Source organism: Carettochelys insculpta, chromosome 21 (genome assembly GCF_033958435.1).
Source record: "Carettochelys insculpta isolate YL-2023 chromosome 21, ASM3395843v1, whole genome shotgun sequence".
Classification (NCBI taxonomy): Eukaryota; Metazoa; Chordata; order Testudines; family Carettochelyidae; genus Carettochelys; species Carettochelys insculpta.
The window spans coordinates 12,124,362-12,151,725 of record NC_134157.1 but is presented as its reverse complement, the minus strand read 5'-3'; the positions used below and the strand labels follow the sequence as shown (position 1 = coordinate 12,151,725).

Genomic DNA, 27,364 nt, shown 5'->3' with positions numbered 1-27,364 from the left:
TTAAGATCAGACTTATAATTATAGTTGTTACAATCTTAACAATAGAGTTATTACTATATCTACATAATTCCATGAAAGCAAAGAGGCAATTCAAAATTGAAACTAACGCTTTATCCTTAAGCCATCCCACCATGTCAAGGTTTGGCATATTTCCAAATTATGAGTGATCTTGACAAGATTCTATAATACACAGGGACAAAAGGATGAGATACAGCTAGTCTCCACCATAAATCAGACACAGCATGCTATCTAAACATGGAGGGTTTTTCAAAGGGTTGGTTCTGGCTTGCATAATATTGCACTTACTTCCACAAATCTGCAATGCGGGCAATTCCCTTGAAATTCTCCAATGAGTGAATGCAACTGTTGAACCAAACAAGTAAAATAAATCTAAAGTTTCAAAGACCACGCTATTTCATTTTTATAGAAGCAAGGCACAAGAAGCATGGAAAGGGGAAATACAGAGGCATGGCCAGGGCAATTCAAGAACTAACTTATAAAAGCAAGAGCACCAAAAAGATTGAAATGTCCTTGGCATAGATGGGGAACAAGCCTGGATCACAGAGAGTTTCATAACTGCTGATGTGTGCTACCTTTGATACAGATGTAAGGTAACTGTACAAATAGATGCATGTAAGCTCATAAGATGGTCTCTCACCAACAGAAGCTGGTCCAATAAAAGATATAATTTCACCCACCTTGCCTCCTCAATATCCTGGAATGAACAAAACTACAACAATGCTGCATATAAATAAATGATGATCATTTTAAGGAGAAGAAAGGGGGAACACTATTAGGATGCTATGGTTAAGGAATTATTTTTGACTAAAACAAACTTGGCTAAGGAACAACAGCCAAGCTGTATGAATTGGCGATAAGACAACATTCAACAGTTATTGTGAAGTAACCAAATACAATATTCTCATGTGTCTGTATGGTAGACCAAAGAGCTGAGAACCTCTGATCCTTGTATAACACTGATGGTCTATGGAGCAGTTGCTAGCAATCCATTGAAAGATAGCAAGCCACACAGTTCTGATTCCTTTACTTCTTTCTAGGATGTATATGGGAGAAGAGCACTATGTAGTAAAGCAGTACATGCAGGGGTTCAGGTAGAGGGAGAAGCAGATCAGAGAAGATGGGAAGATGTAACAAAGAGCCAAAGTAAGCAGCTTGGTTAACTTTCTTCACAAAGTTAATATATTCACACATTAATGCAGCTAAAATGCTCGCTTTCTTAATGTTACTTTTCCACATAAGCACCAGCTATATTCATGAGAGATTTTATGCTGTCATGAATGGGAGAGGTCACAGCTGGAAGGGCAAGCATCCGCCACACACGCACACGCTCACACACTGAAAGCCTCTGCTACAGATTATCTGTACTGCAGTCATGCAGCACCAGTCTGTGAAAAACCTCTAATTCAATATTTCTACTTATTTTCACTGTAGCCTAGGAGTATGTCTTCACTACCTGATCTTTCACACCTAGTGGGGATGCACAAAATTAAACTATCAGGGGTCGGCAGTAGACCTTTGTACTCCCCAGTCGCCCATCAACTTCCCTCAGTGAGGACAGTCAGGTAAGTAGACTGTAGGTAAGTCGATTCCAACTACGTAATTGCCATAATTGGAATTGCATATCTACAATCGATTGTAAGGTCTAGTGTAGAACTGGCCTAGGTTCCCTTTTCCCAACAGATTTTTTAAGGTATCTGAAGGTTTAACAGTCCTAAAAGCCAGAAAGGCTGGGTGGGACACTAAGCAAACTATTAAGGACTTGAGAGACTTTTTGCAAAGCACAGGAGGATCTCTAGGTGCACATAAATAAATGGATTTAACCATTGCTGATGTGTCAAAAGTAACTGCCCTGACTGGCCCGGAGGTTTAAGTTGTGAAGCAGCCTCCAGAACTGCCTTCAGGAATCTACCATTAAGAAACTCGATTAATCAAGAAACCACAAGGACTTCTAACGGTGCAACTCAAGCTTTGTAATGATTTATGCATGTTAGTAGATTTTACTGGACCCAGGCATGATTTGGGGGCATGAAAATGGGAACTTTTGCTATAATTTTCCTGCCTTTTACTTTATTTGGTACTTTTATACATTGAACGTTGTGATTTCTTTATACCAGTATTACTACAAGCAATGTGAAAATCAAACATACCCACATCTCATTTACATAGTGCAGTACTAAGTTAAGCTAAGCAAAATCAGAAATGAAAAGCAATTGCAGGAATCAGAAAATATATACAAAGAGAATAAGTACAGAGACAGAAAGCTGTGAATAAGCAGCAGATTCTTGGTAACTTCTTCAGAATTTTGATCAGAAATAGGTTGGCCCAACTGACAGCTACACTGACTCCCAGCAACATGTAACCAGTTAAGCCACACTTCAAGTATGATTTGTTGCTGCTTTTTGCATGCATGTTGAACATGTGACTTACCTACTGGACTGTGAGGCCATTACCATATCAATGGTGTCCACACCAATGCCCATGATGTTAATGACAGCCTGTCCTGCTTCCGTGTTGGCCAGGCTGAAAATGCATAAGGACTGTAGACTGGGGGCACTGCTGCAAAACAATGTCATGGACATCAAAAAGCATGACTTGACCTGATACACTCATCACGTACTAGATGCTATCATGTAGCATCAACCCAGGCACTACGTTAGAAATATGTCAGATAGAAAGATCCTATTGATCCATCACCCACCATGAAAGTTAACACAGAGTAATACTTTTCAATTTCTGTACCACCCCCACAACTCTCAGAGCAGGCACACCTGCCACAGAGTAGTGGATGGCAGTCTAAGGGGTCCTGGAATATACACATCTGCAGCATCATAAAATTAAGTCTGTCCACTAGTTTTTTTCCTCTCATCAGTGGCTTTTCATAACCATATGAGTGTCCTTTCTCTCCCAGCCCTGTCTGTACTTCCCTGGCCTCAATACAAGCAAGGTGAACCAAGGCTGCAAAGCAGCACATTGGACTTTGCCTGTTCAATATTTCACATTCCTAGCTGGGAATAAAACAACCGTGACTGAGATTGCCTGCACTGTGAATGGAGATGTCCGATACACAGTGATGTGTGAAATTCACTCCCCCTTACCTGCTGTGAGGATCCATTTCAGGGCACAGATTCAGAATAGCATGGATAAGCTGCAAAATTAGGCACCCTGAAAAATGGGTAGAATGGATTCGGTGTTCAGAAAGTGCAGTTGTTGAGTTCAGAAGCAACAGATGACATTATAAAGTATAAATCCAAGTCCTAATTGAGCTATTTACAGAGAAAGGGAAAAAAGCAGAGAAAGACATTCTCTGTAGACAGAATTCAGATTTGCCTCCCTTGAAGAGCTATTCTTACCAATGCGTTCTCTCACACCATGGGAGTTATAGCGCCATTTGTGGTAGTTTGGCAACATTTCCTTCAACACAAACACAATGCAGGGCATCAGCCCTTGGCTCTGGGTGCTGCCCAACTGTCCCTAGAAAAAGCAGAAAAATTACAGTTCCCATCCTAGTTCAAAGGTGTGAAAAATTTGGATGGAAGACAGTCAATGAATACTCCAAAGACATAAATAGGGGCTAGAACAGTTCTGTCAGCAGCGCTCAGAAATGCAGCATAGGGACAGAGGTTTATGAGCAACTTCTGTTCTCTTCCACAGAGAAAAAGTGAAGATCAGATATGCTACAAAGGTAAATACACTTGGATCTCTAGACGAGGAAACACAGTGAAGAGATTTCCCTTCAGGCTTACGCCCAGCAATGTTAAGAGGACTTGGAAGAGACTGAGCAGTCCCACCATCCTGATGAGGAAATGAGTTCAGTTTACAAATAGAAAGTGATTGTTGGGAAGACCAAATTATAGAAAAAGCAAGAACCTCAGCACAAAAGATTTGTGTATTGGCAAATGGCTACAAGAGGAAACTTCATGCATTTGGAACACATCTTTACCTCATCTTCTCCCTCACCAGCAAGTAATAACATATTGCTGGCTGAAAATGTAGGAGCACTGCAAAAAAAAAAAAAAAAAGGAACACTACACTTACACGGACAAGAGTTGTAATCAAATGTAGGAAGGAGATGGTGACACCATACTCGCCCTGAGGCTGTTCCACACTCATCAACAGATTCCCATAGCCTCCAGCATTCATTCCCTCAGCACTGTGGAAGGAGCAAAGCATGTATTGTATTTACAATAAGAACCAAATGTCACGGAGAAGTGTGCACACATGTGAAGTGGGGAGGGGGATCACACTGGAGGTTGACCCTGAGTAGAGAAAAGGTGACCCACAGAGGTCAGGTCTAATCACCCTTCAACTTAAGATGAATTTTATTTCTCTGTAATGGCAATATCTTATATTGTACGTCTAATTAATTTCACTTCTGCTGGAGAGCTAGGCACATTTAAGATAAGGTTCTAGCTCAGTGGTTTGAGCATTGGCCTGCTAAACCCAGGGTTATGAGCTCAATCCTTGAGGAGGCCAATTAGGGATTGGGGCAAATAGATATCAGGGATGGTGCTTCGTCCTGCCGAGAGCGCAGGGGACTGGACTAGATGACCTCCAGAGGTCCCTTCCAGCTCTAGGTGGTGTGTGTGTAAGTCTCTGCATATAGTATTTTGTACTTAGAGAATATACAAGGAGCTCAAACATTTTATGGTCACATGATTCCGTGATACCGAATTTAGAATAAGGATTTGCCAGTTTATTATGTAAGAATGGAACACTAGTTACCTGGATTTTAGAAGGTTTGGAATTCACACTAGTGAAATACTTACACCTATGTCAAAGGTGGAAGAGAAAACTGAATTACCTAATCATATGACTCATACTGGAAACTGGATTGGCAACAAATGGTAAGAACCCTGTGTGGTGAAGGTCAGTCCAAACCTAAAAGAGGAGAGAGGAGTGAAAATATATTCTCCTACACCAAACAGAGCGAGAGACAGAGAGAGAGAATGTGAGAAAGAGAGTGTGTATGTGTGCATGTGTTCCGTTTCAGGAAAATCAGAAGATATCCCCTCACCTTAGCTGGCATGCGGGCAGCCAATACAGTCAAACAATTGACACAAGAAGCAATTACATCCACTGGGGGAGAGATCACAGTCGTTAACCTAGGAAAAAGCCAGAGTGTTATATATGTAACCTTCAGAACTTAGGCCTAGTTTACAGTTTTTATTCTGGTATATTAGCGGGAGCGTGTGATTTTTCGGCTGAAATAGTTAACTTTGTACACCCCATAGCGTGGACATAGTTATATGTAAAGTTTATCCACCTTCCCATTAGGGATAGCTATACCAGGTGTCTTTATATAGATAAAACTGCATCCCCATTAGAGAGGGTTGTATTGCTATGTCACTACAGATAAAGCACTACAAATGTGTATGGGCAAGGTGGTCCAGTGGTCTAAAGCACAAGATCTAGAGGCAGGAACTCCAGAATTCTGATCCCAGCTCTGCAAAAAACTTCCTAAATAGCTTTTGATAAAATTTGTTGTTGATCATTTTTCCTATTTCTAGCAATTTCAGAGATGCCTTAGCTGTCTCTGCCAGTCAGCTTCATACCTCTGTAGCAGCATGTAGATCCGTGACGTGATTGGCAGAAGACAATCTGCTATTGACACATCAGTGCTGATGACTTTGTGAACCAGATCAATGATTGGCTTGACCCTCTGGCAGTGCTGAATCACATCTAGAAGAAGCAAGCTAACATTACAATCTGGAGAGGTGCATATGCTGCATTACTCTCTCTCTCTTGCTCTCTGCACTCTTTGGATGATTTAATATGATCTAATAAGAAAGGTCCTAACCTTCAATAAATTATTCCACAGATTACCCCACACCTCTAATGAAGAGAACATCTACTTTCCACGGTGCTGTATAGAAATTAATTCATCTGGGACTGTGTCCCTCAAATGACCAAAGGCAGAAATGGGGGAAGGGTAATTTTAAAAGGTGCATACTCATTTTCTCTCCCATCTTAAATTTGGCCCAGCACTTAATATTAGTAAGTGCTTACCACCTCCTGATATCTTTTATGGGGGCAACAAAACAAAAGCTAAATCTTTCCATCTTCTGTTGTACTTGACTCTCTTCTCTCTCCTTTCTTCCTCCTCCAATCTCTTCTCCTTATTCCTATTCTCAAATATTTGCTTCCTTCCCCTTGTCCCAATCCCCAAATTGATTGTAAATTCTGTCATAATACTCTTCTGTAACAGTGCGAGGCTATTCCAGTGGACGAGGGCCTAATTCCCCTGAAATTAATCTGATCTTTCTAATGTTTTGTTAATGTTCCTAATGCATTACACCTTTCTCTCTCCCCAACAACATCCACCCCAATTCTCAACCTGCCTCACCTGCTGTCGATACAACATGGAGTAGCATCTCAATTTCACAGGTGAACAATGTCCAGCTGCTATAAGAATATTCCCATCGTACTAAGTACGCCCGGTCATCCAGCATCACTTGGCCCACCGTTCCCTGAGGTATTCGTAGGTTTGTCTGGCCCAGCCCTAAAGGCAGAGGAAGAAAGGTGAAATAAGCAATTAAGTCAGATGCTTCACAATGTGATCAAAAGCCAGGGCACAGAATGAAAATCTGTAAGCAGTGTAGTTAATACAAGACTAGACCTGAAAGTGTTCCAAGGTGAACCCATCCTACTTCCTTACCCAAGGGATAAAGAAGTTTTGGCACCTGTCTTCGCCAAAGGGTGCCATCTTCATGAGAGATCACATCAGGAGGCTTATGTTTGTACAATTCGATGTAGAAGGACATTTTATCCAGGAAAGTGTACACCTGCAAATGGACAGAGTTACAGAATACAGATGGAAAACTAGAGCCTTCTAAGGAACTACTGAGCAAGGCCATTTCTAATGAGTAGGTACCCTTATTTGAAATGCATAGTTTGCTTCCAACATGCCAACTCCTAAGGAAGCAGAAATACCACAGTCATGTCCTCACTGAATTGCTCTGAACTAATGAATCAAGAAACTAAACCAATCACAAGTAAAGCGTTAAAAGAAAGCATCCTGACACAAGGCAATTGTCATAAACTACAAGTAGTGCTTCAGCTCTTGGTTCTGGCAAAGCGGCCCCCATAAAGTTGCAATTAAATCTATGGTTCCCCAATTTATCATCTGGACTGCATCTACACTAGGAAGTTCTTTTGAAAGAAGGGGGCTCTCTCAAAAGATCCCACAGAGTGTCTACACACAAAAACAACAAGAAGTCCTGTGGCACCTTATAGACTAACAGATATTTTGGAGCATAAGCTTTCATGGGCAAAGACTCACTTCATCAGATGGGTGAGTGGGTCTTTGCCCACGAAAGCTTATGCTCCAAAATATCTGTTAGTCTATAAGATGCCACAGGACTTCTTGTTGTTTGTGAAAATAAAGACTAACACGGCTACCTCTCTGATACTACACATAAAAAGCACTCTTTTGGAAGTAAATTGAAAGAATGTGGCAATCCTTTCAACATTGCTCTTCCTTTCCCGTTTCAGGAAGAGCACCTCCTTTCAAACACTGCTTTCGAAAGAAAACGTGCAGGCCTCATGGGGCCTGATTTTTTGATGCCTGGCCCATTCTTTTGAAAGAACAGGGAGCTGTGTGGATGCTCTCTTTCGAAAGAGGAGATCACTGTTTTGATCCACTTTTTTGTGTGTGGACACACTCTTTCAAAAGAAGGTAGGAAGAGATCTACCGGAAGGGCTTCTTTCGAAAGACCTTTGTAGTGTACATGTTGCCCTGGAACTATTTTCTACTGATTGTACAACATAAAACAGCAACTGAGTTATCCTCAAAACTTTGTCTTTTGTGTTGGCTTCCCTGAACATCATACTGTTAGAGCAATAGGTAGTTCCAAAGCATAATATACATTTAAGGCCCAGGCAACGTTACTCCACAGCGCAAGAGCAAAAGAAAATCTTATGCAGACCTCATTGGCCAAAAGGTTGGTGGGTTTTACCAGTGTTCCCTCTAATGTTTTTCCATCCATGGGTGGAACAAGAGTTATGTGCACCCAGGCACATTCAGATGTGCACCACCGATATAAACACATGCTACCAGCTGTGAGTGCTTTGCTAATCAGGTGAGCAGCACATGAATTTCTGCTGGGCAGCCGCTCAGGCATTCAGCTTTAGGGAACACTAGCTGTTACCCAATACTCAATGATGGGATGTGTGTACAAAGCAAAGGAAGAGGGCCTAGCACAATATTCCCTCTTTGTCCAGATATAAACTGTTTTTCAGTCTTCAGGACAGTTTCCATACCTTTTTTGCAGTAGATTTATCTGAGACAAGGGCTTTGAGCAGCTGCAGAAGAGGAGACAGAAGATGGGGGAACATCCCGCACACACTGTCCAGGATAATACCGAGACCTGCAGTTGGCTCCTGGCCATAGAGACACAAAAGAAAAACTTTTCTTTACTAACCAAAAAATGATCCAAGTGATTATTCTGCTGGGTCAATGTAGCAGCAACTTTATCCATGGATATGCTTAGGGTTCCTGCAGCTTTAACATTCATGTTGTGTCTATAAATCCTAGCAACGAAGGCTTTAGAGCAGAAAAATACCCAACTATTTGTATCACTCACTCATTCTCAGCAGGAAGTTAAACTGAAATTAACAAATGTCATCCCCAGTAAATCTGATCATAGCCAGGTAATGATGGGAGATGACCGTTCCACTGTTTCCTACCTCATGTTAAACGGTAAGTAATTGTCTCCAATCAAAAGACCACTAATTTCCTCTCTATGGGACATACACCTAATATTAATCATGAATAAAAGCATCCCTCCAGCCAGCCCTTTAGTTTTAGTGCAACAGGCAACTAGAGTTAGAACACCTGGATAAGAGAGCATGCCTGGCATAATGGAGGAAGGTAAAATGGAAAGCACTTTGAATGAGCAAAACTGTAATGAAGAATCATTAGTGATTTTATGCAAGGGAAAGTGACTTATAACCTCTGACACTGCTGTATCTCTGTCTCCTCTGCAACAAGAGCAATAACAGCACAGTGTTGTCCTAGCATTTAATTCTAGCGTGGTTGGTTCCAATCAGAAGCAAAATATCCACTCCCATAATCCCAGCCCTGGCCAACATTACCATGTAAATTACCACTTTCTTCAGGATCCCCACAACAGTGCAGCCACAGATTGTACCTTAAAAGTCTGGTGGGAGGGGCTAAGTGTAAACCACAGAGATGTAAATGGAAACTAGCTCTGCAAGCCTTGCTAGAAATGACAACCAGGGGAACATGAACAGCAGGGCCAACAGCCACGATGGACCCCTGGGTGAGAGGTTGCTCCAGGCCCTCAGAAGAGGCAGGGTCTCGAGCAGAAGGGATGGGACAGGGGTAGCCAGGTCACTGCACCACCTGGACTGCAGTCCCCCCTCACCACATCCCCAGTGCTGCCCAAAGTGCACAATGCAGCACTCCAGCACCAATTTAATAGGCTGGGTCTCTGAACGACACCACTGCCACAGAAGCAACAGTGGTAGCTGGGAGCTCCAGGCCCTTTTGTATTGCTCCCTTTGTCACCCTTCCTTTTCCCCTCTAGTTGGTGGGTCTGAACAAGAACAGCCAATTTCTTTCTTAAAAAATCTATTTCAACAGAGTATGACAGCAGGCAGATAAAACAAGGAAGTCCCAATATACTCACCGTCCTCCAGAAGAGTTGTGGAATGCTGGAAGCTGCTAGAACTTCGCAGGCTGCATCAATGATGTCCTTCAAAGGAAACGGGGTGGAAGGAAATGAAAACTACTTTACGTGGACAGTTTAGAAGGAAACTAAGTCTTGCTACTTCTCTTGAAATCCAGCAACTTCTGTGATGCTGGCAGACCAAGCGCTAGCTAATGCCACTTGTATTATTTGTACAAATTAAAGTGGTTAATTGTATAAGAATGTTTTTGGTATACATGCAAACTGTGGGATGTTTCATGTATTGTTTTCCCTTATCTGTATCCTGTTATAATGCAATAGCAAATATTTACATTTTATATACCCCTGTAATCAGACAACCCATCAACAAAAAATAAGCCTTCTGTAATGCAAATGAAGGATTTTACTGCTAAAGTACTAATTCATGTGCATTTGAAGGAAGTGTCCATTGTGTGTAGCATTTTATTACATCTCTAGCACCATCTGAAATTGCAGACTATGATTCACCTGAATCTCTATTTTATTTGCTTTAACTTCGCAATAACACATTTCCTCTTCTTAGCTAACCAATCTGTCATTAGCTTACTACAGAATTGGCTACCCCATGGTCTTTGGTGTGCAAACTAAAATGTAAGTCAAGCTGGGTGATTGACTCATTTCTTGAGATTTGGCATAAATTAGAATATTTGTGATTTTTGGTATAAATGATCATATGTTACTATGTCCTGTTTGTCTGGGTGGCAAGACAAACACTCTAACTCCACTGTAAGACTGTTACAGTCATCCTAGAGTTCATGAAATCTAATTATAGAACACACCACCAGTTTGGCGTGTATGCCCTGCTTTTTGACAGTCCGAGCTGATGTAGCCACCCGTAGCTGTGAGCCATTCCCAGCAGTGTGACAGAAGTCATTCCCAAAATTGAAACTGCACACCCTAACCCAAACAGGAGGAAGAACGCAAGCCCATTTTATCCCAAGTACACACTATCTCTGTCTAAAACCACACCCGCTGCCAAAAAATTGACTGGCATGGGATATGGTAAATCTGCTATGGAAGTAATGCACAGTGTATTGTCTTTCTCCTGCTAGGAACTGTGTGACGTTATGAAACATCTCATCCTGATTTCTTTGAGACCAATAATGTAGCATTTGCTCTGATACAACTGGTTCATCAAAATGTTAAGAAATGCTACTCTATAACTTTAATTAGTACCCAGCAGAGACACTGACAGTTGGAAGAACCATAAAATTTGTGTTATGCATTTCGAATAAAACACTGTGTCTTACTTTCAGAACTGTGTACCTAAATCATGCAGTGGATAATCCCAAACATAGACTATGTACCCTGAGTACAGGTGGGAAGTTTTGAATTTTACATTATAGTAGGCTATACTGAACGAGAAAACAGGCAAAATAAGCTTTTGACCATTACCTGCTGATTACCTAAGGTATGTAGTTCCAGTGAGGTCAGAACAAAGGAAAGCAGCCCATAAATACACATGCAAGCTGTGCTGGCAGTACACTGTAATGAAAAAGACAGATCAGTGAACTTCACACCCTACTCAAGAACTGTTATAGAACGTATGCAACAGCCCTCAGTTTCCTTAGCACGTTATGGACATGTGTCTCTGAGCAACTGCCCCTTTCTGCAGGTAGGTGAGAGAGGATATCACCAGCTTCACTGCTCCCCACCTCAGTTACTAGCCAATGTATCTGTGGGAAGACAGTAGTAATGGGAGCAGCAGTAAATGAACTGTGAAACAAAACCACCGAAATTCTTACAAGTCAATGTACCTAAAAGGCACCAACACACCACCACCAGAACCCTCTTCAAAACAATCATAAAAAGTAATGGTCTATGGTCAGAAAAATAGGTCTCCTTCCAGTGTCTGGCTGACCGATGACTACAGAAGCTTTGGAACTGTTTGCTCCTGTACAAAACACCAACTAATGAAACTGTCTGTGGAAAAATACAGCAGAAGCCAAAGGCTGCGTTTGCTGGTGTATCCATGGAGTCAACTTAATAAACCAGGTAAGTATGACAGCAATAAACAATCATGAAATCATAGGCCAGGCCTACACAAGAGGCTTTTCCTGGCAAAAGTGGGCTTTTGTCAGGAAAAACCACAGTGCATCTACACACAAAATGTGCTTTATTGACAGTCTGCAGACAAAACACAGTACATCCGCCAGCAGCATTACACCTCTCCCCATTCAGTTATAACGCCTCTCTTGATGGCGTTCTGTTGACAAAACAGCTCTGAAGATGCACTAGGGCCCGTTTGTCAACCGACAGGGCTTCTGGTTCACCGGGCAGCCCTGTTTGCAGAGCTTCCGGTAAGCCGTTCTGTCAAGAGAGGGCTGGGCAAGCTGCCTGCTCTCTGTCCACAGAGTGGATTGCTCTTTCAATCTGCTTTTAAGTGTAGACGCAATCTGTCGACAGAAGTTTTGCCGGGAAATCCCTTCCACCAATGACTTCTATCAACAGCAGCTTCTTGTGTATATGTAGCCATAGAGTTTAGGGCCAGAAGGCAACACCAAATCATCATCTTTGATCTTCTATATATCACAGCCCACCAAACACCACACAGCTACCTCCAAATTAACCCCAACAAACCACGATCAGACCAAAATATTAGACGGCCCTTAGGATACTAGGCAAAATTATTCTGTGCCACAAGCAGAGACCAGGAGGGATAGACAGATGTATAAAAATAACCAAAGCAGTTGTTCCAGTCCCTGGCCAGATCTGGACCTTCTCCAGACATATCTAGTTCTTAGTACAGTGGTGTCCAAAACAAATGTAATGGATCACCACAGTTCCCCCACCCCCATGCACTAGGCACACCCCTCCCCGCTGTGAGATTACTTACTGGAGGCTCCCCTGAGGTTGCAGCTGCGCCATGTGAGCCACCCCAGAGCTGAAGCCCAATCAGGGCCAGAGGAGCCACTTCCACTCCTGCCACCATATGCTTTGTCCCACCATGGCATGGTGCATGTGTGTGGAGCAGCTGGCGGGGCACCCCACATTTGCCACACACTGATTCCCTGTTCACCGCATGCGGCAAACGGGGAGCATATTGGACACTGTGGTCTTAGCAGAATGACTTGGAAAACAATTTTTTAATTTACATTCTAAACCTACAAACATTTCATTTCATTTTTACCCTATAAAGAAGAAGCAGAAACCACAAAACTTGTGTCACTTACTGGCAAACACTTCATTAGACACTATGTTCAGGGCTGGAATAAGACTTACAAAAGCATGGTCTAACCTACCTACCCTTCCACTACATCTTCTCTCTACTCATAGCATAGAACCTCCTCACCCTGAATAGACTACAAACGATAATATGAAACTTACATTCTTCCCCCCACTGCTGAGGGATCGGAGCAGCTTCGTCAGGTACTGGAATACATTCAGCTGAATGGCAGTACTGCCCATTCGCCTGATTGCATTGGTTGACTCCTCTGGGGTTACTGTATGACGAAGTAAAGCCCAGGCCAAGAGCACAGGAGCATGATGAGAGATGTCCCCTAAAGACAGCAGCAGATGGTCCATTTCCTGTTCAGAAGACAGGATACAAGCCAAGAAATCAAGACAGTCTGAAAGAAGCCCTGACCCAGCAATCACTCAGCTGAGGTTTAGTGCCAATAATCACATAATTCAGGAAGATAAATACATGTCTTACATAAAACCTAGAAACTATAGAGCTGACCATGTTGTATGATCAGGAAGAAATTTGGCATTTTTTTCCCCGTTACGCTGATTCACACATACACTTTGGGGAAGGAGGTGAGAGTGTCACAAAAATAAAGGACATCCAACTCTAATGAAAATAATGGACAGTGCTTTGTTTAAATTAAAGTTTGTTGCTTTAAGTGTCACACTGAAATCATAACAAATATGAAACTTCAGGTCAGGTTTGCAAAGATCAGTGAGCAGAAGCAACATCAGAGTTTGCTCTTTAACTTATAACCTCACCACGCTTTTCTAGATCCCCCATATTTTGTTCCCTCAAAACCCTTGAAATCATAGCATCACAGAACTGGAATAAACCTCAGGAGGGCATCATGTCCTGTCCTCTGCACTCATGGCAGGACCAAGCATCATATAGACCTGGGGCGCCCAACATGTGGCCCACAGGCCAGAATCCAGCCTGCAGAGCTGACAGCAGCACCATTTTGAAAGCTGGCTGGGTGGCTCCAAGCTGCATGTGGCTCTTTAAAGAACCATTTGCAGCTCCCACCACTGCCTCTGCTCACTCCTTCTCCAGTTCCCTTCCCTGAGGCACTAAAAGAGCAGAACTCAATTGCTTTAATGGCCGGCAGGAGGGATCCAACCATTAAATCAATTATATTGAGTCCCATTATTTCTGCGCAGCAGGGCAGGGAGCCGCACGTGCTGCAGGTTGTGGAGGGAGTAGGAGGGCTGGCGGGAGTCATGCAGCCACCTTCCTGCGTAAAATAAGTTAATTCTGGGTTTGGAGCTGCGAGGGGTTTAAGCCTGGGGGCGGTGGTTTGGGGCTGTGAGGGATTTAACCTTGGGGGTGGGGGGGCAATTTGGGGCTGTGAGGAATATAAACCTGGGGGCAGGGGGTGGCAGTCTGAGGCTGCAAGGGGTTTAAGCCTTAGGCTGGGGTGGTTTGGGACTGTGAAGGGTTTAAACCTGGTGGGGGGGGGTGCGGTTTGGGGCTGAGAGGGGTTACACCTGGGAAGTGGGAGATGGGTGGGGAGCGGATATGCAGCTACTTTGTGTTTGGATCCCCAGAACATGTAAAAAATTGCCACGTGGCCCCCAGTGAAAAAAGGCTGGTCATCTCTGACCTAGACCCAGGGTGTCCAACATGCTGGCTGTGGTGTCCAACAAGCTAGCCAGTTGAGTGTGGCTAGTTGGCTTAAACAATGAATATATTTTCAGAACAACATGGCTAGTTTGCTATAGCAGTAGCTACTATCGTGGCTAGTGCTTCAGAAGTATTTGGACACCCTTGATTGAGACCATCCGTGACAAGCACTTGTCTAACTTGCTTTTAAAAGACTCCAAAGATGGAGTCCACAATCTCTCTAAGCAATTTATTCCAGTGCTTAACCACTCTGACAGTCGGGAAGTTTTTCCCTAATTGCCGACTTAAACCTCTCTTGCTGCAATTTAATCCCGGTGTTTCTTGTCCTATCATCAGGAGTTAAGGGAAATAATTTTTCTCCTGCCCCCTTGCATCAACCTTTCAAATACTTGAAAATGATTATATCCTTTCTCAGTCTTCTCTTTTCCAGAATAAACATGCCCTTCTTTCAATCTTCCCCCCACACATCATGTTTTCTAGATCTTTAACCATTTTTGTTGCTCTTCTCTAGACCTCCTCCAATTTGCCCACCTCTTTCCTGAAATACGGCACCCACAACTGGACACAATACTCCAGCCGAGGCCCAATCAGCACAGAGTAAACCAGAAGAATTACTTCTCATGTCTTGCTATTACACCACAGGTGTTTAATTTCTCCTCATTTTGATGACCACATTAAAACTATTCCTTTGCCCTTCCCCATCCTTTCCCAAAATCTTTAAGAAACATGGAAGATATCCCACTTCTTTGTAAATTAAATGAAAGCGAACAATACATTTTCTTCTTACTTGTTTCATATTGCAATGTAAATATCAGTTCAGAGGCAGAATCTCAGATTATTCCTACTCTCAGAGCTCTGGGCAAGCACAACCATCTCTAATTACAGAGGAACTCCAAATGGCGAATGATTTATTGATAGTTTACCTGATGCAAATGCCCATTACTAGCAAATTTATGTTCCTCTGTCCTATCATCCAACACACGTTCATGAAGGGAGTCAATTTCCATGCCCTCCACCAGGATAAGAGCACTGAAGTACCTGGAGAAGGGGACAAAAAAGAGGAAACACACTCCATTGAAAGATTCAGTAGCAAAGAGGGAAGTAAAAGGCTAGATAATGGAACAGTCCATCAGCTTTACACTTTTGAACTACTCTCCTGATGAAGGAAAAAATCTGTGAAATTCGGCATAACAATCGAAAGAGCCCAAATTCTTGGAGCTTGATGGACCAACAAATGACAAAGCAGGTCTTCAGAAACTATTTATCCTTCATTCAACTGTCAGACAATAGTAAAATTGGTTGTTCCGATTTGAAGATGGCCTCTCTTTCTTTACCCATTTATACAATGTTACTTGCCACATGGTACGTATTCAAGTGCCCAAATACCTACTGGCTGTGTTTCAGACCAAGCTGAAGAAACCTTTTACAAACTAAACCAAAGGTTATAAGGATAAACACTGTCTACACAAACAGTGATTTTCAGGGCACTAGCATGAAATACATGTATATTTGGTACTGAACAAGAGAATTGTTCAGTTGCACACCAATCCTGCACAGACACACAATACTTACCCAATACGATCCACCAAATGATCCATGCTTTCATCCACCAAGTGCCTGTTGGTCTGTCTAGAGCCAAATCCCTGGTCTTTGAACAGCTGTGCAAAGGCCAACAGCTCATCAGGTGCCATCTCAAAGTATGCATAATAAAGGAAGATGACTTCTAGGAGCATGGACTGCTCCCGGAGGCACTGAACAAACCAGCGGGATACCTGGCGCTCTGTCTGTACAAAGGAGAGTTCTACTGTTATATGTCAAAACTAACAAGTCAGTTTGCACGAATGATCAAGGAACCTGCTCTTACATTACACCAGGAAAGCTGTTTCAAAGTCATCCCCTTGGTGGCAGTTTGTGCATCCGACAACATATAACCTTACGGCAGTGTTTCCCAAAACTAAAATATTTGTGAAGCCCTTTTGGGACTTTGGTCTTATCGGTGTAGCCCCTCTCCCAGTGCTTATCTCCTGATTTTAGTAATTTATTTTCTGCCAACTACCCCTTGGAATCCTTTTGCATACCACTGTTGGTACGTGTACCATACTTCGGGAAACACTGCCTTAAGGGATTAAAGTAAAAATTAAAGGCATTGGGATTATGGGAGCATTATGCAGTCTACAGAGCTGAAGACAGGAAAAACATATACCCTGACCAGAAGACATCAAGTTACCAGGATGATTCAGTGTCACAATTCTGCAGATTTTATTTAAAAATTATATCAAACATTACTAACAGTTAGCTGCTTGAAACAAATTATGCACTGCAAAACTCTGGAGTGACAGCTCAATGCACTTTTTATAAAGGGGATCAGAGTTTAGACCTCAAGCTCAGAGTCTAGCTCTCGAAATGAGATGTGTTGAGAGTACTACCAAAAGGAAACAATTCCCTTAAAGGCTGGAAATGTCTTTGTTAATTGCATCTATATACATTCACTTTATACTAATTAGCCAACCACAGAGTGAGGAAAGAATGTACAACTCTGATAAAGGATAGTAAAGAAACAAAATACCATGAGACTTCCATGTGTTTCCCACGTAGGAGCTTCTGCTTTGTATAAATCTTCAAACTGTTTCCGGTAATTAGGAACCAGTTCCTTGTCCAGCTTCTCAACACATTGCGAGTACTGTGCCTTTCAAAAAATAACCCAAACATTACACACACACACACACACGTTTTTTAGATAGACAGACAGACGAACTGTGTTGTCACTTAACAGTGAGATCAAAGATTCAGGGAAAGGTTCAAGTATTTACCATGTAGGGGTGCCTCTCATCCTGAAAATAAGTGAGCAGGTTGAGCACACAGCGCAGAATGCACATTCTTTCTTCATAGTAATAGTCAGCAAGCTGGGAAAATACAGTCATCATCATAATTATCTGTGGCTGTGTCTAACTCGCTTCCCCCTCCTCTCCTCCTCTTTGATGTCTCCCACCAAATGACAATGACTGCTCAGAAACTTACCACTCCCGTGCACTGCCTACAATGGATGGTTCAATGGAATGTCATGACTCAGATAGTTGAACTCATCTAATAAAAGCATCCAGTTTACTTTTGTGTGTGTGCATACACACCCTGGTTCATATTTTATAACAGGTTCTATCATCCCACTGCTAACTGAGAAAGAATGAAACGAAGGGAGATGAGATCTCAATCTCTTTATCTTCTTGGCTACATAGATGTGATCTTCAGTCCCCTTCCCAATGTCATCTCTATAGATAAATGCAAAGTTGTGGCTATCCTATGCCTGCTTATTCCTAAACGGCCTAATTTCCATCAGCACAGCCAAAAGATCCCTTAATAGTAACTCCCTTGTGCTGTTCATCTATGGCCAGCCACTCTTTTGTAAAACATTTTGAGATATGCTGATGAAGACTGCTATATAAAGAGCAAGATATTGCTACTACATCACAAACTAAAAAGAACCTCCTCTGCAAATATGCACTTTACTCCAAAGAGACACTTGAACCATGCCCAGTTTTTCATGACCAACAGCAAATAAAATTAGTTCACTGCTAAGCCGTCTTTTTAAAGTGAAAAAAGAATGAGAACTACTTACCTTCAGCATCAAAGCCTGACTCTGCCTTTCATCTTGTAGCACAGTCTGCAATCAAAACACCACAGAATAAGGAAAAGGCCTTAACGCACCTTCACTTACACCGGTCACCAAATTCATACTGAAAGCAATGAAAGGCATACAAGACATTTCTTGTAAGGACAGATTTCAGAGTTACAGAGCACAAATTCTCACTTGCATGCATGAGTTTGCCTCTCACTCCTTTCATTCTTAATCCCCAGCCCTCCCTCTCAGACACCTGCCAATATATTCCTATGGCTAGGAGTTCAGATACATCTCAAAGACTCGAACCAGGCAGGAGGATATATTAGAAGACTAGATCTCTACCCCAATATCTCATTTCTGTAATCTAGTTGAGCATCAGAAATTCAGGGGGGAAATTCCAAAATAATCTCTAAATCTAGACTTCAGCATTATGAATAGTGCTGTGTGGCAATGAACCACTGGAGTTAAGGAGGAAAAGGAGCAAGAGCATGATGCAGGCACATACTACAGACCTTAAGCGAGTCCCGGGTCCCTCTGTAATCCTCTTGAAGATAACACTGCAACAGCTGCACACTTTGCTCTTCATCCAGCCCCTAAAACAAGAGAGACGCATAAACACAGACAGGAATAAGACAAGGCAGCTAAGCTTTCCAAAAGTTGCAAAATCACTCCAAATATTCAGACTTATCTTCCCTTCGGAATAAATGGGATGGGTTAGAATAGAGGTCACCCTGGGATTGTTAGCTGGTGTGCTGCTCAAGCCCATCAACTCGCCCTCTGGGGCACCCACCACCTTGTGCTGGACCAGAGCCTCTGGTCTCCCCCAGCCAAGGCACAGAGTTGGGATAACAACCACTGCCCCTGTACAGCAACACAAAAACTGAACCAGCTCAGCTCACAGCACAGAAGCTCAGCTATAAGGCTGTTGGCAGCACCCACAAACACAGCCCCCAAAGAAGAACAAAACCCCAAATATATCTGTCTTACTCTGTATATATGTTTTAACAGAGAAAGCTCATAAGGCCAGCCTCATTTATCAATACAAGAGAGAGATGCTCATTTGTTGCTGCCCCGGTAATAATTATTTAAATGGGGCTTGATAAAAAACAAAAGTGTTTTTATTAAGTATAAAAAGCAAAATTTAAGTGACTGCTAGTGAAAACAGACAGATCAAAGCAAGTTACTAAGATAAAATAAACAAAAGCAAATGCCAGCTAATCCTAATACACTAAGGCTACGTCTACACGTGCACGCTACATCGAAATAGCTTATTTCGATGTAGCGAGATCGAAACAGTCTATTTCGATGAATAACGTCTTCACGTCCTCCAGGGCTGGCAACATTGACGTTCAACCTCGACGTTGGGCAGCACCACATCGAAACAGGCACTGCGAGGGAACGTCTACACGCCAAAGTAGCACACATCGAAATAAGGGTGCCAGGAACAGCTGCAGACAGGGTCACAGGGAGGACTCAACAGCAAGCCGCTCCCTTAAAGGGCCCCTCCCAGATACAGTTGCACTAAACAACACAAGATCCACAGAGCCGACAACTGGTTGCAGACCCTGTGCATGCAGCATGGATCCCAAGCTGCAGCAGCAGCAGCCAGAAGCCCTGGGCTAAGGGCTGCTGCACACGGTGACCATAGAGCCCTGCAGGGGCTGGAGAGAGAGCGTCTCTCAACCCCTCAGCTGATGGCCGCCATGGCGGACCCCGCTATTTCGATGTTGTGGGACGTGGATCGCCTACACGTGCCCTACTTCGACGTTCAACTTCGAAGTAGGGCGCTATTCCCATCCCCTCATGGGGTTAGCGACTTCGACGTCTCGCCACCTAATGTCGATTTCAACTTCGACATAGCGCCCAACACGTGTAGCCGTGACGGGCGCTATTTCGAAGTTGGCGCCGCTACTTCGAAGTAGCGTGCACGTGTAGACACGGCCTAAGAAAACTGTAACATGCAAATTCTTACCCTAACAGTCATTTTTAATTATCTCTTTCACAAGCCAAGCAGCCTCCTAGCTTGGACCTGATCCTTCCCCCTGCTCAGTCTTGGATACTTCCAGCAGGCATCTTGGATGATAAGTGCGGGGGAATCTCCTGCCATCTGGCCACTCCCACTAAAGTTTGGTTTCCCCTTTATATCCCTTTTGCCCAAGGTGGGCATTCTTTGTGTTCAGTTCAAATTTTTCTCACCTTGAATGGAAAAATACCCGATCCAAAACAGGTTCCAGGCATTAGGTGGCATGTCTTTGTAGGACCAACCACAGTTTGGGCTTACAGAGAAACCAAAGCCATTGACAGGTTGTTGACTTGATCACCCAGTCATTAAGCTGCTAAAGAATCCTTACTGGCTTTTACTGGAATACCTAGACTAATGAGACAGGTTCCCAGAAATACTTCTAACTTCACAAACAAGAAAGATACATGCAAAAAAATAGAAAATACATAGAATCACAGATTTTTGCCTGATAGTTTGCACAAAGAGAAGTTACTCACCTGTAGTAACGATGGTTCTTCGAGATGTGTCCCCGTGGGTGCTCCACAATAGGTGTCGGGCTCACCCGGCACCACAGATCGGAATTCTTCTAGCAGTTTCTATTGGATCGCGCATGTGCCAATGCGCACCGCTCCCTTGCACACCCTCGGTCATGTGCGCGATCCTGTCCCTGCCAGTTCCTTGACCAACCGCCTCAGATGCTCCTGAAAAACATCAGACAGAGATCCGAAGCGGGGAGGATGGGTGGGTGGTGGAGCACCCACAGGACACATCTCGAAGAACCATCGTTACTACAGGTGAGTAACTTCTCTTTCTTCTTCGAGTGGTCCCTGTGGGTGCTCCACAATAGGTGACTACCCAGCAGTAACCCAAGTAAGGAGGTGGGTAATCGATTCATGTGCAGCTTGCCCCCGAGAGGACTGCTGTCAACAGATGGGTATCCTCATCGAACACCTGATGCTGGGCGTAATGTTTGGCGAAGGTGTCATAGGATGACCAGGTCGCCGCTCTACAGATGTCTCTTAACGGGATTCCCTTGAAGAACGCTGTTGATGCCGCCACCACCTTGGTGGAGTGAGCCCTAGACAGGGCCAGCAAAGGGGTCTTTCGAAGCTCGTAGCACATTTTTATACAGGACACAATGTACTTTGAAATTCTCTGGGAAGAGAGGCCTTCCCCTTTTGACCTGGGAGCGAGAGACACCAGAAGCCTGTCCGTTTTCCGGAAGGACTTAGTTCTGTCTACGTAAAAGGCCAACGCCCTTCTCACAGCTTGGAGATGTAGGCACGCCTCCTTGCTGGAGTTGTGAGGCTTCAGGTAAAATAAGGGTAAAACTATTGGTTTGTTAAGATGGAACTCCAAGGAAACTTTTGGAACGAAGGCTGGGTGTAACTGTAAGATTACCACCTCCTTTGAGAATACTGTGCAGGGCGGCGTTGCCATCACTGCTGCGAGCTCGCTCACCCTGCGGGCTGACGTAATCACAAGAAGGAAGGTTGTATTCATAGTAAGGAGTCGGAAGGGTACCGTGGCTAATGGTTCGAAGGGTGGTCCCAATAGCGCGCTGAGCACCAAGTCCAAACTCCACGACGGCGGTAGCGGTTTTCGAGGGGGGTACAGGTTTACCAGCCCCTTCAAGAACCTTGTGACAATAGGGTGGGCGAATACGGTGGGCCCTTCCTCTTTATGCCGAAAAGCTGATATAGCGGCAAGGTGGACCTTTAGCGAGGATAGAGAAAGCCCGTCTCGTTTGAGGTCCAATAGGTATTCTAGCATTACAGTTACAGGAACGTCAAGGGGAGCTAACTGTTTGGCGGAACACCAGGCTGTAAAGCGTGTCCATTTCTGTTCGTAAGTCCTCCTGGTGGAAGTCCTTCGGCTACACTCCAAGACTTGTCATACTCCCTCCGTACACGTGCTCTCTAAGGTGCTGAGCCATGGATTAACCATGCTTGTAGGCGTAGTCCCTGAGGGTGCGGGTGCACTATGGACCCCTGAGCCTGCGTGAGTAAGTCCAGCGCCACCGGTAGGGGGAGTGGTGGACGATCCGACATGCGCAGAAGCAAGGGAAACCATTGTTGCCGGTCCCAAGTTGGAACTACGAGTATCATGCGAGCTCTCTCCTTCTGGCTTTCTGTAGAACCTTGTGGATAAGCGTTGTGGGGGAAACGCGTAGAGTAGAGGGCCCTTCCATGAAATCATGAATGCGTCCCCCAGGGACCCCCGCCCTATTCCTGCTCTGGAGCAGTACTGGGGACACTTCTTGTTGGTCTGGGTGGCAAACAAATCGACTTGGGGAAACCCCCAGGCACGAAATATGCGCCGTAGCAGGTCGGAGCAGATCTGCCATTGGTGCATGAGTGCGAAGCGCCTGCTCAGTTGATCTGCCTTCACGTTGTGAGCACCCGGCAAGTACGAGGCTTTCAACGTTATGTTGTTGGCAACGCACCAATTCCACAAATCAGACTGCTTCTGCGCATCATGCACGGGATCGTGCCCCTCCTTGTCGATTGATGTAAAACATAGTGGAGGTATTGTCGGTATTGATCCCGACTACTTTGCCGTGCAGGTATTCCCGAAAACGTCTGCACACATTGAACACTGCTCTGGGCTCCAGTATGTTTATGTGCAGTGTCTGTTCCGCAGGGGACCATAGCCCTCGCGTCACCTTGCTGCCAATGTGCACTCCCCATCATATGTGGGAGGCGTCGGTTGTAAGAAAAATAGAAATTTGTGGTTGGTGGAAGGGCACCCCCACTAGCAGGTTCTTGGGATTTTCCCACCACACTAGCGATCTGCGCACCTCCATCGTGGGCGACACTACCCTGTGGACAGTGTGGAATGCCGGTTTGTAAACGCTCGCCAGCCAATGCTGCAGGCTTCACATGTGTAACCTGGCATTCTGTACCACAAACGTCGCTGCCGCCATGTGCCCCAACAGTTGCAGGCACGTTAAGACCGGCACCGCGGGGCTGTACGTCATGACTTGCACCAGGGAGTTGATGGTGCGGAAGCGGGCGTCAGGCAGGTATACTCTTGATGCGGTAGAGTTTATGCGTGCCCCTATGAACTCTATATCTTGCGTGGGTTCGGTCTTTGACTTTGCAAGGTTGATAACTAGGCCCAGCGAAGTAAACGTGTTCACGGTGACGCATATCATGCGTAGGACCTCTGCCTTTGAGGCCCCTTTCAGTAGGCAGTCATCCAGATATGGAAAAATAAACACCCCCTGTCTGTGCAGGTAGGCTGATACCACTGCCAGGGTTTTGGTAAAGACTCTGGGTGCTGAGGATAGGCCGAACAGAAGAACCCTGTACTGGAAATGTTCCCCACCGACCATGAAGTGGAGGAAGCGTCTGTGTGCCGGGTTGATTGTTATATGAAAGTAAGCATCTTGTAAGTTGAGGGCTGCAAACCAGTCTCCATCGTCCAGTGCCGTAAGTATGGAGGCAACTGCAATCATCCGAAAGCGCTGCTTGCGCAAGTAATGGTTGAGGCCCCGTAGATCCATAATCAGCCTCCAGCCTCCTGTTTTCTTCTCTGTTAGGAAGTAGCGTGAGTAAAAACCTTTCCCTTGGAATTGTTCCGGCATTCCTTCCACCGCCCCTATGAACATAAGGTGATCCACCTCCTGCTTCAGCCTCGCCTCGTGGGCAGCATCCCTGGGATAAGGCCGGGTGGGAGGTTTCGTCGGTGGAAGTGACTGGAAGGGGATCGTGTAACCCATGGCTATAATTTCTAGCACCCATTTGTCTGTTGTGATCTTTTGCCATTGGGAGAGGAGCGGTTTGAGGCAATGATGGAACATGAGATGAGAATGGCATTGAGCGATGGTGTTGATAGTGCAGTCCTCGACGTACCCATCAAACTTGCTGTTTCTGGGCTTGCCCCGAGGGTGTACGGCTTTGTTGAGAATGTCGCCTGGGGGCCCTGTACTGCTGCTGCTGTTGATGGCGCCCTTGGTCATAGCCTCACCGATATTGTGCGCGCCGTGGTTGGTAAGCGTAGCGTCTTTGCTGAGGATAGAATTTATTTTTCTTGTATGGGGGAGTATAAATATCCAAGGTCTTAAGTGTGGCCCTCGAGTCTTTGCTGGAGTGGAGAACCGAGTCAGCTGAGTCCGCAAACAGCTTTTGCTTGTCAAAAGGAAGATCCACGATCTTCACCTATAGGTCTCTGGGGATACCAGATGTCTGGAGCCAGGATTCCCTACGCATTACCACTGCTGCGGCTGTTGAACGTGCCTCTGTGTCCGCCACGTCCAGGGCAATCTGGACTCCCGTCCGCGATGCTGCGTAGCCCTCTTGGACAATCGCCTTTAACACTGGCTTCTTGTCCTCTGGAAGTGACTCCATGAGAGGAGTGAGTCTAGAGTAATTGTCAAAGTTATGGTTTGATAGATGTGCCGCGTAATTTGCCATTCTCAATAATAGGGTAGAGGAGGAGTAGACCTTCCTGCCGAACAGCTCTAATTTCTTAGCATCTTTATCTGACCCCCCTGATTTGTACTGAGACGTCTTCGACCTCTGCTGGGACGATTCGACCACCAAAGAATTGGGTTGTGGTTGGCTAAACAGGAACTCCATGCCCTTGGCTGGGACGAAGTACTTCTTATCCGCTATCTTGTTCGTAGGCGGAATAGAGGCCGGAGTCTGCCATATGTTAGTGGCTGACTCCATAATGGCTTCGTCCAGCGGGATAGAGATTTTAGATGAAGCCGGGGGTCTCAAATTTTTCAGGAGTTTATGGTGCTTCTCCTGCACCTCTGCTATTTGAATGTCCTGTGTCAATGCTACTCTTTTGAACAGCTCCTGGAATTGTTTAAGGTCATCTGGAGGGGAGACATCCCCAGGGGCAATGGCCTCATCTGGGGAGGATGAGGAGGAACCGCTGGGGTAAGCCTCCCCCAAAACCTCTGGCTCCCGAGTTCGGTGGTATACTTGCTCCCTGGTGTGCTGTGAAGGGAAGTCTCGGGACTCTGGACCTAATTCCCCCTGGGACAACCGCGTTCCTGTCCCAGAGCGAGAGTGTACACGGGAGTATTGACGAGTAGTAGGAGAGGACCTGCCCCTGGATCTAGACCTGCGGTGTCTGTGTTCAGCATGATGAGGATGACCATAGCAACATGGGCAAGGGCCCGGTGATGGAGACCTGGACCACGATCGGGGAGTGTACCCATGATGTCTGGGAGAGCGGGATCTCCGTGACGACATTGATGTGGTGAAGCTGGTTTGTGATAGTACTCAAGGGGATCCATGCCCAAAAATGGTGAAGGTGGCCTGAGCCACGGCGAAATTGGTTGGAGGAACGGAGAGGGAGGACCGAAATAAGCCGGTGGAGTTGCCGCCCGGCAGTGTGGCATGTGTATCTCAGGAGGGAGGCTGGGTGATAAGGGCATCGCAGCCCCGCCTGGAGATGGACTAAGGTGCCAGGTTTTAGCTCTAGCCTTGCCCCTCCCCTGCAGGGTGGTCGCCGCCCCCTCCCATGCCGGGGATCTCGGCCCCGTTGTCAGTGCCGCACTCGGCACCGTCAACAGCGATGCCGCGCAGGTAGCTTCCTCCGGCGCTGGTAGGCCCTGTGCTGGGTACCCCTGCGCCGTTGGCGCCGCCGATTCCGGCGCTTGCCGTGCTGGCGCTCGCAGCACCTTCCATGCCGCCTGCTGTATAGTCGGAGGCCTGGCCTTGGCCATGTGCGCTGCTGCGCTGCCGCTTGCATCAGCTCGTGGCTGGGGGCTCTGCGTTCCGCCCGTCCTGCTCGCTGGGAACGCTGGCAAGGATTGAGCCGGGGAGAGTTTCCTCCTCTTCTGCACAGAGGGGGTCAAAGAGGCTGCCTTCCTTTTATGGGACCCAGAGGGCCCTTCTGTGTGAGGCTTCTCTGGCGGCTCAGGCGGGAGGGCCTTATCAAACAAGGTCATTTTGAGCCTCATTTCTCTGTCCTTCCTGGCCCTGGCTGTAAGCTTAGCACAGTGGGAACACTTCTGGGTAACATGAGACTCCCCCAGGCAACGAATGCATTCACTATGCCCATCTGAGGCCGGCATAGCCTCGCGGCATGACTCTCACACTTCTTAAACCTTGAGGAAGCCATCTCGGTGAGTCTTTACTGTTAATAGGGTACTTAGCCACTAATCGGTGCTTTCTAACCCAAAATAACATTCACGGCCTTCAGGGCAGCGGACGGCTTAACAGCCTATTGTCCGCCCCTCTCTCCTTCGTTCCTCTTCTCTCTGCTATTTAATATGCTCTTCTCTTTCTTTCTTTCTTTTTTTTTTTTTGTATAATAGTGACAAACAACGAACTAACACATAAAAACAACTATCTTATCTGTCTCAGGCTTTAGCCGGAGCGGATTCCGTCTGCAGCCGATGGCGGTTGAGAAGGAACTGGCGGGGACAGGATTGCGCACATGACCGAGGGCGTGCAAGGGAGCGGCGCACAACGGCGCATGCGTGATCCAATAGAAACTGCTAGAAGAATTCCAATCTGCGGCGCTGGGCGAGCCCAACACCTATTGTGGAGCACCCATGGGGACCACTCGAAGAAGAACTTGTTTTACATAAAGCGTATTCAAGCTTTGCATATTTATAAGCCAAATTTCATAAAGCATGTGGTTGCATAACAATAAATTCTTCCAAAGAGTGAGAGCGTAAATTGATTTCCTGGATGGCTTTCAACAGTTATGGTCAGTAGGGTTTCTTTGTTTACGGAAAGCAGACCACGTACATTATCCAATAATGCGGATATGGTTAATTCAGCTTCAGTAGAAGCATACTAGATCATTCAAATAAGGGTCCTATCACAAACTGACCACCTTGTTCTGTCTTTTGATTACCCCAATGCATAATTAGTCATGATCTGCCAACATGGCAATGGATTTTGAGTGTCCCCTTTGTGAAACCTCATAAAGCATAATTTTCAGAGGGCAAATGAGAAGCACTTCCTGAAAACAACATTTCGGAAGTCTCAACTTAGCTACCAAAAATTAAGCAGCCTAAAAGTCACTAGTCACCTTGGAAAATTTCATCTTACTGACTCAGTTCTTGCTTATAATTTAGTTTAGAATAATCAGGATGGAAAATATCCTTAAATGCACTTCTACTGAGCATTAGAACAGCTTACTAAACCTAACTCAGCTTCTGAATTTGATACTCTTAGGCTATGTCTAATCAGGGTTATGGGAGATTACAAATGAAGTGCTGAGATGCATATGTAGCACTTCATTAGGCAAAT

At 45.1% G+C, this 27,364-nt stretch overlaps 1 protein-coding gene across 4 annotated transcripts in view; it reads right to left on the bottom strand.

Moving 5' to 3' along the window:
• NUP188 (nucleoporin 188) overlaps positions 1–27,364 on the bottom strand; it is a 70,434-nt gene that overhangs the window by 33,950 nt on the left and 9,120 nt on the right. For 2 of the 4 annotated variants that reach the window (XM_075015259.1, XM_075015260.1), the window contains 20 exons: positions 18,649–18,729; positions 18,134–18,178; positions 17,331–17,423; positions 17,087–17,206; positions 16,093–16,304; positions 15,444–15,558; positions 13,038–13,238; positions 11,106–11,195; positions 9,672–9,737; positions 8,281–8,400; positions 6,677–6,803; positions 6,365–6,520; positions 5,574–5,700; positions 5,036–5,123; positions 4,823–4,899; positions 4,057–4,171; positions 3,372–3,492; positions 3,117–3,183; positions 2,449–2,577; positions 307–363 (listed from right to left, as the gene is read on the bottom strand). In XM_075015259.1, the coding sequence (XP_074871360.1) occupies positions 307–363; positions 2,449–2,577; positions 3,117–3,183; positions 3,372–3,492; positions 4,057–4,171; positions 4,823–4,899; positions 5,036–5,123; positions 5,574–5,700; positions 6,365–6,520; positions 6,677–6,803; positions 8,281–8,400; positions 9,672–9,737; positions 11,106–11,195; positions 13,038–13,238; positions 15,444–15,558; positions 16,093–16,304; positions 17,087–17,206; positions 17,331–17,423; positions 18,134–18,178; positions 18,649–18,729 (2,207 nt within the window). The remainder of the gene's footprint in view (positions 1–306; positions 364–2,448; positions 2,578–3,116; positions 3,184–3,371; positions 3,493–4,056; positions 4,172–4,822; positions 4,900–5,035; positions 5,124–5,573; positions 5,701–6,364; positions 6,521–6,676; positions 6,804–8,280; positions 8,401–9,671; positions 9,738–11,105; positions 11,196–13,037; positions 13,239–15,443; positions 15,559–16,092; positions 16,305–17,086; positions 17,207–17,330; positions 17,424–18,133; positions 18,179–18,648; positions 18,730–27,364) is intronic. The other 2 variants (XM_075015261.1, XM_075015262.1) reach the window with 2 other exon arrangements.